This window comes from Neoarius graeffei, chromosome 2 (assembly GCF_027579695.1).
Source record: "Neoarius graeffei isolate fNeoGra1 chromosome 2, fNeoGra1.pri, whole genome shotgun sequence".
NCBI lineage: Eukaryota > Metazoa > Chordata > Actinopteri > Siluriformes > Ariidae > Neoarius > Neoarius graeffei.
The window spans coordinates 127,054,988-127,069,985 of record NC_083570.1 but is presented as its reverse complement, the minus strand read 5'-3'; the positions used below and the strand labels follow the sequence as shown (position 1 = coordinate 127,069,985).

The following is a 14,998-nucleotide window of genomic DNA, read 5'->3' as shown; positions in this document are numbered from 1 at the left end:
TGCTTCAGATGGGTTAAATGCAGAGAGGAAATTTCACAAGTGTGTGATGAATAAAGTTGTGCTTTCTTTCTTTTTTATTATTTATGGGCCATATTCTGAATTTCTTTCAGAATTTGCAAATTTTATCTCAGATCTGGTTATTTCCTTAGACAAAGCTTTAGTTGTTGGAGATTTTAATATTCACTTCGATAACCCAGAAGACCCTTTGAAAACAGCGTTTGTGTCCATTTTAGATTCAGTAGGGATTAATCAGAATGTCATAGGACCGACCCATAATGGTGGTCACACCCTCGATCTAATACTAACATTCGGGTTAAACGTAGACAATATAGTCATACTTCCACAGTCTGAAGTTATCTCAGATCATTATCTCATCTCATTCAAAATATGTCTGAGTAATAATATATGCACCTCACCACACTACTGTATTAAACGTACATTCACATCAACTACTGCACAGAGCTTTATAAATGATCTCCCAGAGCTGTCAACTTTGATTGGGTCACTGTCAGCCCCTGCAGAACTTGATCAGGCAACTGAATGCTTAGAGTCAACATTCCGCCATACTTTAGATAATGTAGCTCCTCTAAAAAGGAAAATGGTCAGAGAGAAAAAATTAGCACCCTGGTATAATGATGACACTCACACTTTAAAACAGACCACTTGAAAATTGGAACGTAAATGGCGTCAAACAAAATTGGTAGCATTCAAATTAGCGTGGAAGGAGAGCTTCCTGAAGCTCTTAGTGCTGCTAGATCAACATATCCCTCCTCCCTAATAGTCAAGTCAAGTCACGTTTGTTTGTATAGCACTTTTAACAACAGACATTGTCACAAAGCAGTTTTACAGAATTTGACTTAAAACATGAGCTAATTTTATCCCTAATCTATCCCCAATGAGCAAGCCTGTGGCGACGGTGGCAAGAAAAAACTCCCTCAGACGACATGAGGAAAAAAACCTCAAGAGGAACCAGACTCAAAAGGGAACCCATCCTCATTTGGGCAACAACAGACAGCCTGACTATAATATTAACAGTTTTAACATGAAGTCAGTTTCGTTGATGTTATAAACTCTTCATTGATGGAAACTTGAGTGCAAAACTGTTCATGACAACTGCAGTCCTAAAGTTAGCAAGTCAACTGTAGTCCTCAGCCATAAAAGCATTACTGTAAGAGTCCAGAGCGTCCTCCAGGTGTAACCCTCAACTGTCCATATGGGGCCGTCCTCCACAGGAGCGATGCGATGAGACTCCAACCAGACGTAGGGCACCAGGATGGATCAGGCAGGTCCGAGGAGCAGAAGAGGTTCAGCATCTCAATCCCAGGATTGACCTGTAACTCAGAGGGACAGATGGGGGGGGGGGGGGGGGGGGGCAGGCTGTTACAGGTTGTTAGCAATAAGCAATAAGTAATATAAAGACAGTAAATAATCACTTATATATGTATATTGTTAATTTTTGGTCATGAACTTTGCTGAGTAGATGTTTAATTAATACCGTACTGCAGAAATGCAAGACAGCAGCACGGGGTAAACTTACAACTGTTCGAAAGACTTTTAGCAAATTCAGTGGTTCTTATGAAACAGGATCAGTATAGTTACAGCAGGAGTCAAACCTGTTCTCTATTGGAAATCACAAAATGGGCTCAGGAATATTTCCGGAGAACATTACCTGCTCCCCATTATCTGGCCCAATGTTACATGAATAAATAGGAACAGTACACATTTTTGTTATCTAATACAACCCCGATTCCAAAAAAGTTGGGACAAAGTACAAATTGTAAATAAAAACAGAATGCAATGATGTGGAAGTTTCAAAATTCCATATTTTATTCAGAATAGAACATAGATGGCATATCAAATGTTTAAACTAGAGTTGAGCCGGATACTCGGCTGAAACGAGTATCCGGTACGGATAAAGCACTTTTGCCGAGTACGAGTATTATACGAGTAATACAAGTAAATATCTGTGCTCGGACTGAATGAAAATCCTCACACAGCATCATAGCGCCCCTCCCCTACACACACCGCTTTGCTCACTCACACAGAGAACAGCTCGCTGTCTGTCACTCAGGTTCGCGTCTCTTTTCCGTTAATGTTTCGGGTTTCTTCAGCTTCAAGTTTGTTTATATTTCAGTTTGTACTTATAACCAGTAGAGATCTGGCAAACATGGGTTCATTCAGACATGGTGCTTGGTAGAAAGTGACTCGCGTTGCGTCTCTGCCTGTCGGAGATTTTTTTTCTTTTTTTAACTGTCGGTTAAAAACAGGTTTTTTTACTTCACGCATTGAGTGTCTGACACTTTCGTGCTGTAATTCATGTAAAAATAAAGGTAGTAGTGGTATAAGTATTACAAATTAAGCTACACACACACTCTCTCTCTCTCTCTCTGCTGGTCGTCGGAGTTTTTTTTTTTAAACCGTCAGTTGGCTCTAACCAGTTTTATTTTACTTCATGCACTGAGTGTCTGACACTTTCTAGATAGTAGTGGTATAAATAATATTACAAATTAAGCTACACACACACACACACACCTGGTGTGGAAATAAAAAAAATATTTTTTTTTTTAAAAAATCACAAAAAAATCAAAAGTAAAAAAAAAGAAAGTTATGTTGAGTATGAAAACTCTTGTTCATTACATTTCATTTCATAATTGCAACCGCATGTGTTGTATTCATTGTTGCAAAACTTGTTCTGTAAATAGTTCGTTTGCTATCGTGATCAAAACCATTGATCTGAAGCTCAATGCTGATGCTGTCCTGTAAATAGTTTTCTAATCAGCAATATAACAATTTCTTATCAACCCATATCAATTACATGCTTAAAATAACATACTGGTTAAAACCCCGCCTGTTTCAAGACAACCAGACCCACTTCCGGGCTAGACCCCGCCCACTCCGAGTACGGATATAGATAATGCTGTACTCGCTCATCCCTAGTTTAAACTGAGAAAATGTATCATTTAAAGAGAAAAATTAGGTGATTTTAAATTTCATGACAACAACACATGTCAAAAAAGTTGGGACAAGGCCATGTTTCCCACTGTGAGACATCCCCTTTTCTCTTTACAACAGTCTGTAAACGTCTGGGGACTGAGGAGACAAGTTGCTCAAGTTTAGGGATAGGAATGTTAACCCATTCTTGTCTAATGTAGGATTCTAGTTGCTCAACTGTCTTAGGTCTTTTTTGTCGTATCTTCCATTTTATGATGCGCCAAATGTTTTCTATGGGTGAAAGATCTGGACTGCAGGCTGGCCAGTTCAGTACCCGGACCCTTCTTCTACACAGCCATGATGCTGTAATTGATGCAGTATGTGGTTTGGCATTGTCATGTTGGAAAATGCAAGGTCTTCCCTGAAAGAGACGTCGTCTGGATGGGAGCATATGTTGCTCTAGAACCTGGATATACCTTTCAGCATTGATGGTGTCTTTCCAGATGTGTAAGCTGCCCATGCCACACGCACTAATGCAACCCCATACCATCAGAGATGCAGGCTTCTGAACTGAGCGCTGATAACAACTTAGGTCGTCCTTCTCCTCTTTAGTCCGAATGACACGGCGTCCCTGATTTCCATAAAGAAATTCAAATTTTGATTCGTCTGACCACAGAACAGTTTTCCACTTTGCCACAGTCCATTTTAAATGAGCCTTGGCCCAGAGAAGACGTCTGCGCTTCTGGATCATGTTTAGATACAGCTTCTTCTTTGAACTATAGAGTTTTAGCTGGCGACGGCGGATGGCACGGTGAATTGTGTTCACAGATAATGTTCTCTGGAAATATTCCTGAGCCCATTTTGTGATTTCCAATACAGAAGCATGCCTGTATGTGATGCAGTGCCGTCTAAGGGCCCGAAGATCACGGGCACCCAGTATGGTTTTCTGGCCTTGACCCTTACGCACAGAGATTCTTCCAGATTCTCTGAATCTTTTGATGATATTATGCACTGTAGATGATGATATGTTCAAACTCTGCAATTTTACCCTGTCAAACTCCTTTCTGATATTGCTCCACTATTTGTCGGCGCAGAATTAGGGGGATTGGTGATCCTCTTCCCATCTTTACTTCTGAGAGCCGCTGCCACTCCAAGATGCTCTTTTTATACCCAGTCATGTTAATGACCTATTGCCAATTGACCTAATGAGTTGCAATTTGGTCCTCCAGCTGTTCCTTTTTTGTCCCTTTAACTTTTCCAGCCTCTTATTGCCCCTGTCCCAACTTTTTTGAGATGTGTTGCTGTCATGAAATTTCAAATGAGCCAATATTTGGCATGACATTTCAAAATGTCTCACTTTCGACATTTGATATGTTGTCTATGTTCTATTGTGAATACAATGTCAGTTTTTGAGATTTGTAAATTATTGCATTCCGTTTTTATTTACAATTTGTACTTTGTCCCAACTTTTTTGGAATCGGGGTTGTAGAAGATAACAAAAATAATCCTAGATTCCTATTTAATACTGGAGCAAAATTAACCAGGAATAAGTCCACTATAGACACATGCACACCTGCAGTATGTAGTAGCAGCGACTTCATGAATTTTTTTAATGACAAAATTGAGAATATCTGACAAAAAATTCAAACTACTAATTTAAGGTCAGACAATGTAAGTGACCCTGTAGTTAACAATATAACTGTATCAGATCATCAGTTAGAATGTTTTACTCCCCTTAGAGAAACTGAATTACTTTCATTAATCTCGGCATCAAAAGCCTCAACTTGTGTACTAGATCCCTTACCGATACATCTATTCAAACAGATAATACCTGAAGTAATTGAACCGCTTCTAAAAATAATAAATTCTTCTCTTACGATTGGCTATGTACCCAAATCCTTTAAACTAGCAGTTATCAAACCCCTGATTAAAAAAACCTAGAAAATGTTGTGGGAGTTAAGGGAACGGACCTCTCCTGGCTCAGGTCTTATTTAACTGATCGTTATCAGTATGTTGATATAAATGGTGATATTTCTAGACGTACCGAGGTAAAGTTTGGTGTTCCACAAGGTTCTGTCTTGGGTCCACTGCTTTTTTCTCTATATATGTTCCCTCTGGGTGATATTATTCGTAAACATTATATTAGTTTCCACTGTTATGCTGATGACACACAGTTGTATGTCTCTGCAAAACCTGATGAGAGACACCAGCTTAATAGAATTGAGGAATGTGTGAAGGACATTAGACACTGGATGCTTATTAACTTCCTTCTGCTTAACTCTGACAAGACTGAAGTACTTGTACTCGGACCACATGCAGCTAGAAGTAAGTTTTCTGATTACACAGTAACTCTGGATGGCCTTTCTGTTTCTTCACGTGCAGCAGTAAAAGACCTCGGAGTGATTATTGACCCCAGTCTTTCATTTGAAACTCACATTGATAACATCACCCGGATAGCTTTCTTTCATCTCAGAAATATTGCTAAGATAAGAAATTTAATGTTACTACACGGCGCGGAAAAACTAGTTCGTGCTTTCGTTCCCTCCAGGTTGGATTATTGTAATGCCTTACTGTCTGGATGTTCCAATAAGTGCATAAACAAGCTCCAGTTAGTTCAAAATGCAGCAGCAAGAGTCCTTACTAGAACTAGAAAATATGACCCCATCACCCCTGTCTTATCCACACTGCATTGGCTCCCAATCAAATTTCATATTGATTATAAAATACTACTATTGACCTTTAAAGCACTGAATGGTCTCGTGCCATTGTACCTAAGTGAACATTACATTACAGGCATTTAGCAGACACTCTTATCCAGAGTGACATACAACATACCCAGAGCAGCCTGGGGAGCAGTCTAGGGTTAGGTTCCTTCCTCAAGGGCACTTCAGCCATTCTTGCTGATCTAGGGAATCAAACTGGCAACCTTTTGATCCCAGAGTTGCTTCTGTAACTTTTAGGCCATGAGTTCCCCCTGGAAACATCTGGTCCTTTATGACCCACCACGCCTACTTAAATCAAAGGGTGCAGGCTATCTACTGGTACCTCGTATAGTGAAGGTTACATCGGGGGCAGAGCCGTTTCTTACAAAGTCCCTTTAAGTCTAGGCTGATAACATATCTGTTTAGTCAAGCCTTGTGTTAATGGTGTTTATGAGGTAAAGGTGTAGATCTGGAGGGTCCTCAGACATAGAGTGTTTTGGTAAAATGGGATGGATGGATGCTGTCAGTCCCCCACTCGCTTGCTCACTCGAGTTTGTTGACGGTGTAGTGGCTGGCTGCTTTATGTCCCGGGGCTCCCTCATGCCTGTGTTACCTTCTGGCTCTCCCCAGAAGGTAACACAGGCATGAGGGTAACAACTAAAAAGTTGTCATAGTTCATCTTCCTGGAGTCAAGTAGTAGTAGTCGTTGTCGTGTGATGCAGGGTTTAGTGTGCTTGATGGATTAGTATTGGACTTTGATATGTTGCAGTGTGACGCACCAGTTCAGTCCTCTCATTAGGAGTACAGAGTGCATGCAGATACACATGTTGACACACATTGATTCACAAAATCATTCTTAAAGCTATCGTCACAGCTCAATGGTTAAGGTGCTGGGTTCCTGATCAGAGGGTTAGGGGTTCGAACCCCAGCCCTGTCATATGCCCAGTGCTGAGCCATTGAGCAAGGCCCTTAACCCTCTCTCCTCCAGGGGGCACTGTATCATGGCCAACCCTGTGCACTGACCCCACATACAGTGGTATGCAAAAGTTTGGGCATCCCTAATCAAAATTACTGTGAACAGTTAAGCAAGTTGAAGATGAACTTCTCTCCAAAAGGCATAAAGTTAAAGATGACTCATTCCCTTTATAGTTTAAGCAAAAACAATTTTTTATTTTCACCTTTTATATTTTCAAAATGACAAAAAAGGAAAAGGGCCCAAAGCAAAAGTTTGGGCACCCTGCATGGTTAGTACCTAGTAACACCCCCTTTGGCAAGTATCACAGCTTGTAAACACCTTTTTGTAGCCAACTAATAATCTTTCAGTTCTTACCTGGGGGATTTTCACACATTCGTCCTTCAAAAAGCTTCCAGTTCTACAAATTTCTTGGGCTGTCTTGCATGCACTGCTCTTTTGAGATCTATCCACAGATTTTCAATGATGTTTAGGTCAGGGGACTGTGAGGGCCCGGGCAAAACCTTCAGCTTGGGCCTCTTGAGGTATTCCATTGTAGATTTTGAGGTGCGTTTTGGATCATTGTCTTATTGTCGGACCCATCCTCTTTTTAACTTCAACTTTTTTACAGATGGTGTGATGTTTGCTTCCAGAGTTTGCTGGTATTTATTCGAATCCATGCTTCCCTCCACCAATGAAATGTGCCCTGTGCCACTGGCTGCAACACAACCCCAAAGCATGATCGATCCACACCCATGCTTCAGAGTTGGAGAGGTGTTCTTTTCCTGGAATTTGGCACCCTTTTTTCTCCAAATATAACTTTGCACATTGTGGCCAAAAAGTTCTATTTTGATTTCATCAGTCCACAGGACTTTTTTCCAAAATGCATCAGGCTTATTTAGATGTTCATTTGCAAACTTCAGATGCTGAATTTTGTGGCTCGGACGCAGAAACGGTTTTCTTCTGATGACTCTCCCATGAAGGTCATATTTGTTCAGGTGTCACTGCATAGTAGAACAGTGCACCACCACTCCAGGGTCTGCTAAATCTTTCTGAAGGTCTTTTGCAGTCCAACAGGGGTTTTTATTTGCCTTTCTAGCAATCCAACGAGCAGTTCTTTCAGAAAGTTTTCTTCATCTTCCAGACCTCACCTTGATCTCCACTGTTTCTGTTAACTGCCATTTCTTAATAACATTACGATCTGAGGAAACAGCTACCTGAAAACACTTTGCTATGTTCTTGTAGCCTTCTCCTGCTTTGTGAGCATCAATTATTTTATTATTCAGAATGCGAGGGAGTCGCTTAGAGGAGCCCATGGCTGTTGATTTTAGGGACAAGTTTGAGGAGTCAGAGAATTTATACAGCTTTGAAATCTGCATCATCTGACCTTTCCTAATGAAGAATTTGAACAAGCCACAGCTCAATAAGCTAATTAAAGTCTGGAACCTTGGTAAAAGTTACCTGAGAACTCAAATGTATTGGCGTGCCCAAAGTTTTGCATGGTGTTCCTTTTCTTTTTTCACTCTCCAATTGTACGAAACAAAAATAATACACAAATCTTGCAGAAAAGGAATGTCTCGTCTTTACCTTTATGCCTTTTGGTGATCAGTTCATCTTCTGCTCACTTAACTATTCACAGTAACAGACATTTTCAGTAAGGGTGCCCAAACTTTTGCATGTCACTGTATGTGAAGAAATGAATTTTGCAGCATTGTAATGTAGATGTGAAAAAATAAAGACTACTTCTATATGTGATAATAGAAAGAACCCACGTGTTGCCTTTTCTTTCTGTGGATTGTGCACTTATTTATTTTAATATGATGCATATATATATATATATATATATATATATATATATATGTATTAAAAAAAACACACGTCTATAATTTGCACTCATCACTACTACAGGAAACATTACAGGGCCTTGTGAGAATTTTGAGCCCTGAATATGTGGGCGCTGTCCTTTTTCTTGTTAATTTTTTAAGATCATTATGATGAAGACAGTGAGGCTGTGCCTTAGCAGAGAATAACATCATCCAAAGAAACACGGAATGACGTGAACCTGAAACAAACCAAAGGAGACAAAAAATACTGTTGAAATATTATATTAATCTTTATTTCAGTGTTGACAAAATACCCATAAAAGTCAAAGCTCCTGCCTTTACAAAAATATGTCTTCTACAAAGTGTCCTCTGTGTTCGCTTCTGGAGAGCCAGCTAACAAAACAGTTAGTGTGTGTGTGTGTGTGTGTGATAACACTGACAACGCACTGCAGCTCTCTGACACACACCACTAATCACAAACAGTCGTGTCATTCTTTATCGAATGATAAACATTTGTCCCGTGACCTTCAGCAGTGAACAATGTTGTGTGACACACACAAGGTGTCTGCGTTATCACGAGTCCAGCAGCAGCAGTGAGCGAGAAACCCAAACACCCTGAACGCCACATCCATTCTATAAATTAACTTAAATTAGAATTCCCACACATGTACACATAGAACAGGATAACCATAAACCACAAACATAACGAACACTCCTAATGTACAGACCACTGTGTGTGTGTGTGTGTGTGTGTGTGTGTTTGGTCCCTCAAAAAGTAAATCCACATTAATTATATTTACAAAACCACAGCAGCTCAGTGTGTGAAAGGCAACTGAGTGGATTTTTGTCTCCGAGTGTTTTTTTGTGTTTTATTGGGGGGGGGGGGGGGGGGATTCAGGTTCACCGCAGATCTCTATCTTCTGATTCCAAAGTGCCACTGAGCATATGAGGAAGCTCCTGCAAAAAGAACATTTACGAGTGGAAATTAGGTTTGAAGATGATAGATAATGCTTGAGTGTGTGTGTGTGTGTGTGTGTGTGTGTGTGTTACCTGACTGCACACTCCCCAGTCTACGCTGCAGAGCCTCCAATCTGGTGATGTAATCAGACAGCGCTCTATCTGGATCATAATTCTGGAGATGAGAACACAACACTCCTCCATCTGCACTCATCCCTCCATACCTACACACAGACAGAGAGAGAGAAAATTATTAAAAAAGAGACCTTGGGTGTGAGAAAGGCACGATAAAGTTTAAACTTATTAAAGAGTGCGTTAGTTATCTGTGCTGTACACAGTGTGTCTATATGAGAGAGAGTTACGTGTGCTGTTTGGAGTTTGCAGTGTGTGTGTGTGCGTGTCTGTGTGTGTGTGAGACAGAGAGAGAGAGACAGACAGAGAGAGAGATGCCTGTGCTGTGTGGAGTTTGCAGTGTGTGGAGTGTGCGTGTGTGTTACCTGTGCTGTGTGGAGTGTGCGTGTGTGTTACCTGTGCTGTGTGGAGTGTGCGTGTGTGTTACCTGTGCTGTGTGGAGTGTGCGTGTGTGTTACCTGTGCTGTGTGGAGTGTGCGTGTGTGTTACCTGTGCTGTGTGGAGTGTGCGTGTGTGTTACCTGTGCTGTGTGGAGTGTGCGTGTGTGTTACCTGTGCTGTGTGGAGTGTGCGTGTGTTACCTGTGCTGTGTGGAGTGTGCGTGTGTTACCTGTGCTGTGTGGAGTGTGCGTGTGTTACCTGTGCTGTGTGGAGTGTGCGTGTGTTACCTGTGCTGTGTGGAGTGTGCGTGTGTTACCTGTGCTGTGTGGAGTGTGCGTGTGTTACCTGTGCTGTGTGGAGTGTGTGTGTGTTACCTGTGCTGTGTGGAGTGTGTGTGTTACCTGTGCTGTGTGGAGTGTGCGTGTGTTACCTGTGCTGTGTGGAGTGTGCGTGTGTTACCTGTGCTGTGTGGAGTGTGTGTGTGTTACCTGTGCTGTGTGGAGTGTGTGTGTGTTACCTGTGCTGTGTGGAGTGTGTGTGTGTTACCTGTGCTGTGTGGAGTGTGTGTGTGTTACCTGTGCTGTGTGGAGTGTGTGTGTTACCTGTGCTGTGTGGAGTGTGCGTGTGTTACCTGTGCTGTGTGGAGTGTGCGTGTGTTACCTGTGCTGTGTGGAGTGTGCGTGTGTTACCTGTGCTGTGTGGTGTGTGCGTGTGTTACCTGTGCTGTGTGGAGTTTGCAGTGTGTGGAGTGTGCGTGTGTTACCTGTACTGTGTGGAGTGTGCGTGTGTTACCTGTGCTGTGTGGAGTGTGTGTGTGTTACCTGTGCTGTGTGGAGTGTGCAGTGTGTGGAGTGTGCGTGTGTGTTACCTGTGCTGTGTGGAGTGTGCGTGTGTGTTACCTGTGCTGTGTGGAGTGTGCGTGTGTTACCTGTGCTGTGTGGAGTGTGCGTGTGTTACCTGTGCTGTGTGGAGTGTGCGTGTGTTACCTGTGCTGTGTGGAGTGTGCGTGTGTTACCTGTGCTGTGTGGAGTGTGTGTGTGTTACCTGTGCTGTGTGGAGTGTGTGTGTGTTACCTGTGCTGTGTGGAGTGTGTGTGTGTTACCTGTGCTGTGTGGAGTGTGTGTGTGTTACCTGTGCTGTGTGGAGTGTGTGTGTTACCTGTGCTGTGTGGAGTGTGCGTGTGTTACCTGTGCTGTGTGGAGTGTGCGTGTGTTACCTGTGCTGTGTGGAGTGTGCGTGTGTTACCTGTGCTGTGTGGTGTGTGCGTGTGTTACCTGTGCTGTGTGGAGTTTGCAGTGTGTGGAGTGTGCGTGTGTTACCTGTACTGTGTGGAGTGTGCGTGTGTTACCTGTGCTGTGTGGAGTGTGTGTGTGTTACCTGTGCTGTGTGGAGTGTGCAGTGTGTGGAGTGTGCGTGTGTGTTACCTGTGCTGTGTGGAGTGTGCGTGTGTGTTACCTGTGCTGTGTGGAGTGTGCGTGTGTTACCTGTGCTGTGTGGAGTGTGCGTGTGTTACCTGTGCTGTGTGGAGTGTGCGTGTGTTACCTGTGCTGTGTGGAGTGTGCGTGTGTTACCTGTGCTGTGTGGAGTGTGCAGTGTGTGGAGTGTGTGTGTGTTACCTGTGCTGTGTGGAGTGTGTGTGTGTTACCTGTGCTGTGTGGAGTGTGTGTGTTACCTGTGCTGTGTGGAGTTTGGAGTGTGTGGAGTGTGTGTGTGTTACCTGTGCTGTGTGGAGTGTGCGTGTGTTACCTGTGCTGTGTGGAGTTTGCAGTGTGTGGAGTGTGTGTGTGTTACCTGTGCTGTGTGGAGTGTGCGTGTGTTACCTGTGCTGTGTGGAGTGTGCGTGTGTTACCTGTGCTGTGTGGAGTGTGCGTGTGTTACCTGTGCTGTGTGGAGTGTGCGTGTGTTACCTGTGCTGTGTGGAGTGTGCGTGTGTTACCTGTGCTGTGTGGAGTGTGCGTGTGTTACCTGTGCTGTGTGGAGTGTGCGTGTGTTACCTGTGCTGTGTGGAGTGTGCGTGTGTTACCTGTGCTGTGTGGAGTGTGCGTGTGTTACCTGTGCTGTGTGGAGTGTGCGTGTGTTACCTGTGCTGTGTGGAGTGTGCGTGTGTTACCTGTGCTGTGTGGAGTGTGCGTGTGTTACCTGTGCTGTGTGGAGTGTGTGTGTGTTACCTGTGCTGTGTGGAGTGTGTGTGTTACCTGTGCTGTGTGGAGTGTGCGTGTGTTACCTGTGCTGTGTGGAGTGTGCGTGTGTTACCTGTGCTGTGTGGAGTGTGTGTGTGTTACCTGTGCTGTGTGGAGTGTGCGTGTGTTACCTGTGCTGTGTGGAGTGTGTGTGTGTTACCTGTGCTGTGTGGAGTGTGTGTGTGTTACCTGTGCTGTGTGGAGTGTGTGTGTTACCTGTGCTGTGTGGAGTGTGCGTGTGTTACCTGTGCTGTGTGGAGTGTGCGTGTGTTACCTGTGCTGTGTGGAGTGTGCGTGTGTTACCTGTGCTGTGTGGAGTGTGCGTGTGTTACCTGTGCTGTGTGGTGTGTGCGTGTGTTACCTGTGCTGTGTGGAGTTTGCAGTGTGTGGAGTGTGCGTGTGTTACCTGTACTGTGTGGAGTGTGCGTGTGTTACCTGTGCTGTGTGGAGTGTGTGTGTGTTACCTGTGCTGTGTGGAGTGTGCAGTGTGTGGAGTGTGTGTGTGTGTTACCTGTGCTGTGTGGAGTGTGCGTGTGTGTTACCTGTGCTGTGTGGAGTGTGCGTGTGTTACCTGTGCTGTGTGGAGTGTGCGTGTGTTACCTGTGCTGTGTGGAGTGTGCGTGTGTTACCTGTGCTGTGTGGAGTGTGCAGTGTGTGGAGTGTGTGTGTGTTACCTGTGCTGTGTGGAGTTTGGAGTGTGTGGAGTGTGTGTGTGTTACCTGTGCTGTGTGGAGTGTGCGTGTGTTACCTGTGCTGTGTGGAGTTTGCAGTGTGTGGAGTGTGTGTGTGTTACCTGTGCTGTGTGGAGTGTGCGTGTGTTACCTGTGCTGTGTGGAGTGTGCGTGTGTTACCTGTGCTGTGTGGAGTGTGCGTGTGTTACCTGTGCTGTGTGGAGTGTGCGTGTGTTACCTGTGCTGTGTGGAGTGTGCGTGTGTTACCTGTGCTGTGTGGAGTGTGCGTGTGTTACCTGTGCTGTGTGGAGTGTGCGTGTGTTACCTGTGCTGTGTGGAGTGTGCGTGTGTGTTACCTGTGCTGTGTGGAGTGTGCGTGTGTGTTACCTGTGCTGTGTGGAGTGTGCGTGTGTTACCTGTGCTGTGTGGAGTTTGCAGTGTGTGGAGTGTGTGTGTGTTACCTGTGCTGTGTGGAGTGTGCGTGTGTTACCTGTGCTGTGTGGAGTGTGCGTGTGTTACCTGTGCTGTGTGGAGTGTGCGTGTGTTACCTGTGCTGTGTGGAGTGTGCGTGTGTTACCTGTGCTGTGTGGAGTGTGCGTGTGTTACCTGTGCTGTGTGGAGTGTGCGTGTGTTACCTGTGCTGTGTGGAGTGTGCGTGTGTTACCTGTGCTGTGTGGAGTGTGCGTGTGTGTTACCTGTGCTGTGTGGAGTGTGCGTGTGTGTTACCTGTGCTGTGTGGAGTGTGCGTGTGTTACCTGTGCTGTGTGGAGTGTGCAGTGTGTGGAGTGTGTGTGTGTTACCTGTGCTGTGTGGAGTGTGCGTGTGTTACCTGTGCTGTGTGGAGTGTGCGTGTGTTACCTGTGCTGTGTGGAGTGTGCGTGTGTTACCTGTGCTGTGTGGAGTGTGCGTGTGTTACCTGTGCTGTGTGGAGTGTGCGTGTGTGTTACCTGTGCTGTGTGGAGTGTGCGTGTGTGTTACCTGTGCTGTGTGGAGTGTGCGTGTGTGTTACCTGTGCTGTGTGGAGTGTGCGTGTGTGTTACCTGTGCTGTGTGGAGTGTGCGTGTGTGTTACCTGTGCTGTGTGGAGTGTGCGTGTGTGTTACCTGTGCTGTGTGGAGTGTGCGTGTGTGTTACCTGTGCTGTGTGGAGTGTGCGTGTGTGTTACCTGTGCTGTGTGGAGTGTGCGTGTGTGTTACCTGTGCTGTGTGGAGTGTGCGTGTGTGTTACCTGTGCTGTGTGGAGTGTGCGTGTGTGTTACCTGTGCTGTGTGGAGTGTGCGTGTGTGTTACCTGTGCTGTGTGGAGTGTGCGTGTGTGTTACCTGTGCTGTGTGGAGTGTGCGTGTGTGTTACCTGTGCTGTGTGGAGTGTGCGTGTGTGTTACCTGTGCTGTGTGGAGTGTGCGTGTGTGTTACCTGTGCTGTGTGGAGTGTGCGTGTGTGTTACCTGTGCTGTGTGGAGTGTGCGTGTGTGTTACCTGTGCTGTGTGGAGTGTGCGTGTGTGTTACCTGTGCTGTGTGGAGTGTGCGTGTGTGTTACCTGTGCTGTGTGGAGTGTGCGTGTGTGTTACCTGTGCTGTGTGGAGTGTGCGTGTGTGTTACCTGTGCTGTGTGGAGTGTGCGTGTGTGTTACCTGTGCTGTGTGGAGTGTGCGTGTGTGTTACCTGTGCTGTGTGGAGTGTGCGTGTGTGTTACCTGTGCTGTGTGGAGTGTGCGTGTGTGTTACCTGTGCTGTGTGGAGTGTGCGTGTGTGTTACCTGTGCTGTGTGGAGTGTGCGTGTGTGTTACCTGTGCTGTGTGGAGTGTGCGTGTGTGTTACCTGTGCTGTGTGGAGTGTGCGTGTGTGTTACCTGTGCTGTGTGGAGTGTGCGTGTGTGTTACCTGTGCTGTGTGGAGTGTGCGTGTGTGTTACCTGTGCTGTGTGGAGTGTGCGTGTGTGTTACCTGTGCTGTGTGGAGTGTGCGTGTGTGTTACCTGTGCTGTGTGGAGTGTGCGTGTGTGTTACCTGTGCTGTGTGGAGTGTGCGTGTGTGTTACCTGTGCTGTGTGGAGTGTGCGTGTGTGTTACCTGTGCTGTGTGGAGTGTGCGTGTGTGTTACCTGTGCTGTGTGGAGTGTGCGTGTGTGTTACCTGTGCTGTGTGGAGTGTGCGTGTGTGTTACCTGTGCTGTGTGGAGTGTGCGTGTGTGTTACCTGTGCTGTGTGGAGTGTGCGTGTGTGTTACCTGTGCTGTGTGGAGTGTGCGTGTGTGTTACCTGTGCTGTGTGGAGTGTGCG

At 45.2% G+C, this 14,998-nt stretch overlaps 1 protein-coding gene across 5 annotated transcripts in view; it reads right to left on the bottom strand.

The window, feature by feature from the left end:
• Positions 1-8,674: 8,674 nt before the first annotated feature.
• LOC132882276 (A-kinase anchor protein 9-like) overlaps positions 8,675-14,998 on the bottom strand; it is a 285,166-nt gene continuing 278,842 nt past the window's right edge. For all 5 annotated transcript variants that reach the window (XM_060915567.1, XM_060915571.1, XM_060915570.1 and 2 more), the window contains 2 exons: positions 9,459-9,589; positions 8,675-9,365 (listed from right to left, as the gene is read on the bottom strand). In XM_060915567.1, the coding sequence (XP_060771550.1) occupies positions 9,322-9,365; positions 9,459-9,589 (175 nt within the window). In that variant the 3' untranslated portion in view covers positions 8,675-9,321. The remainder of the gene's footprint in view (positions 9,366-9,458; positions 9,590-14,998) is intronic.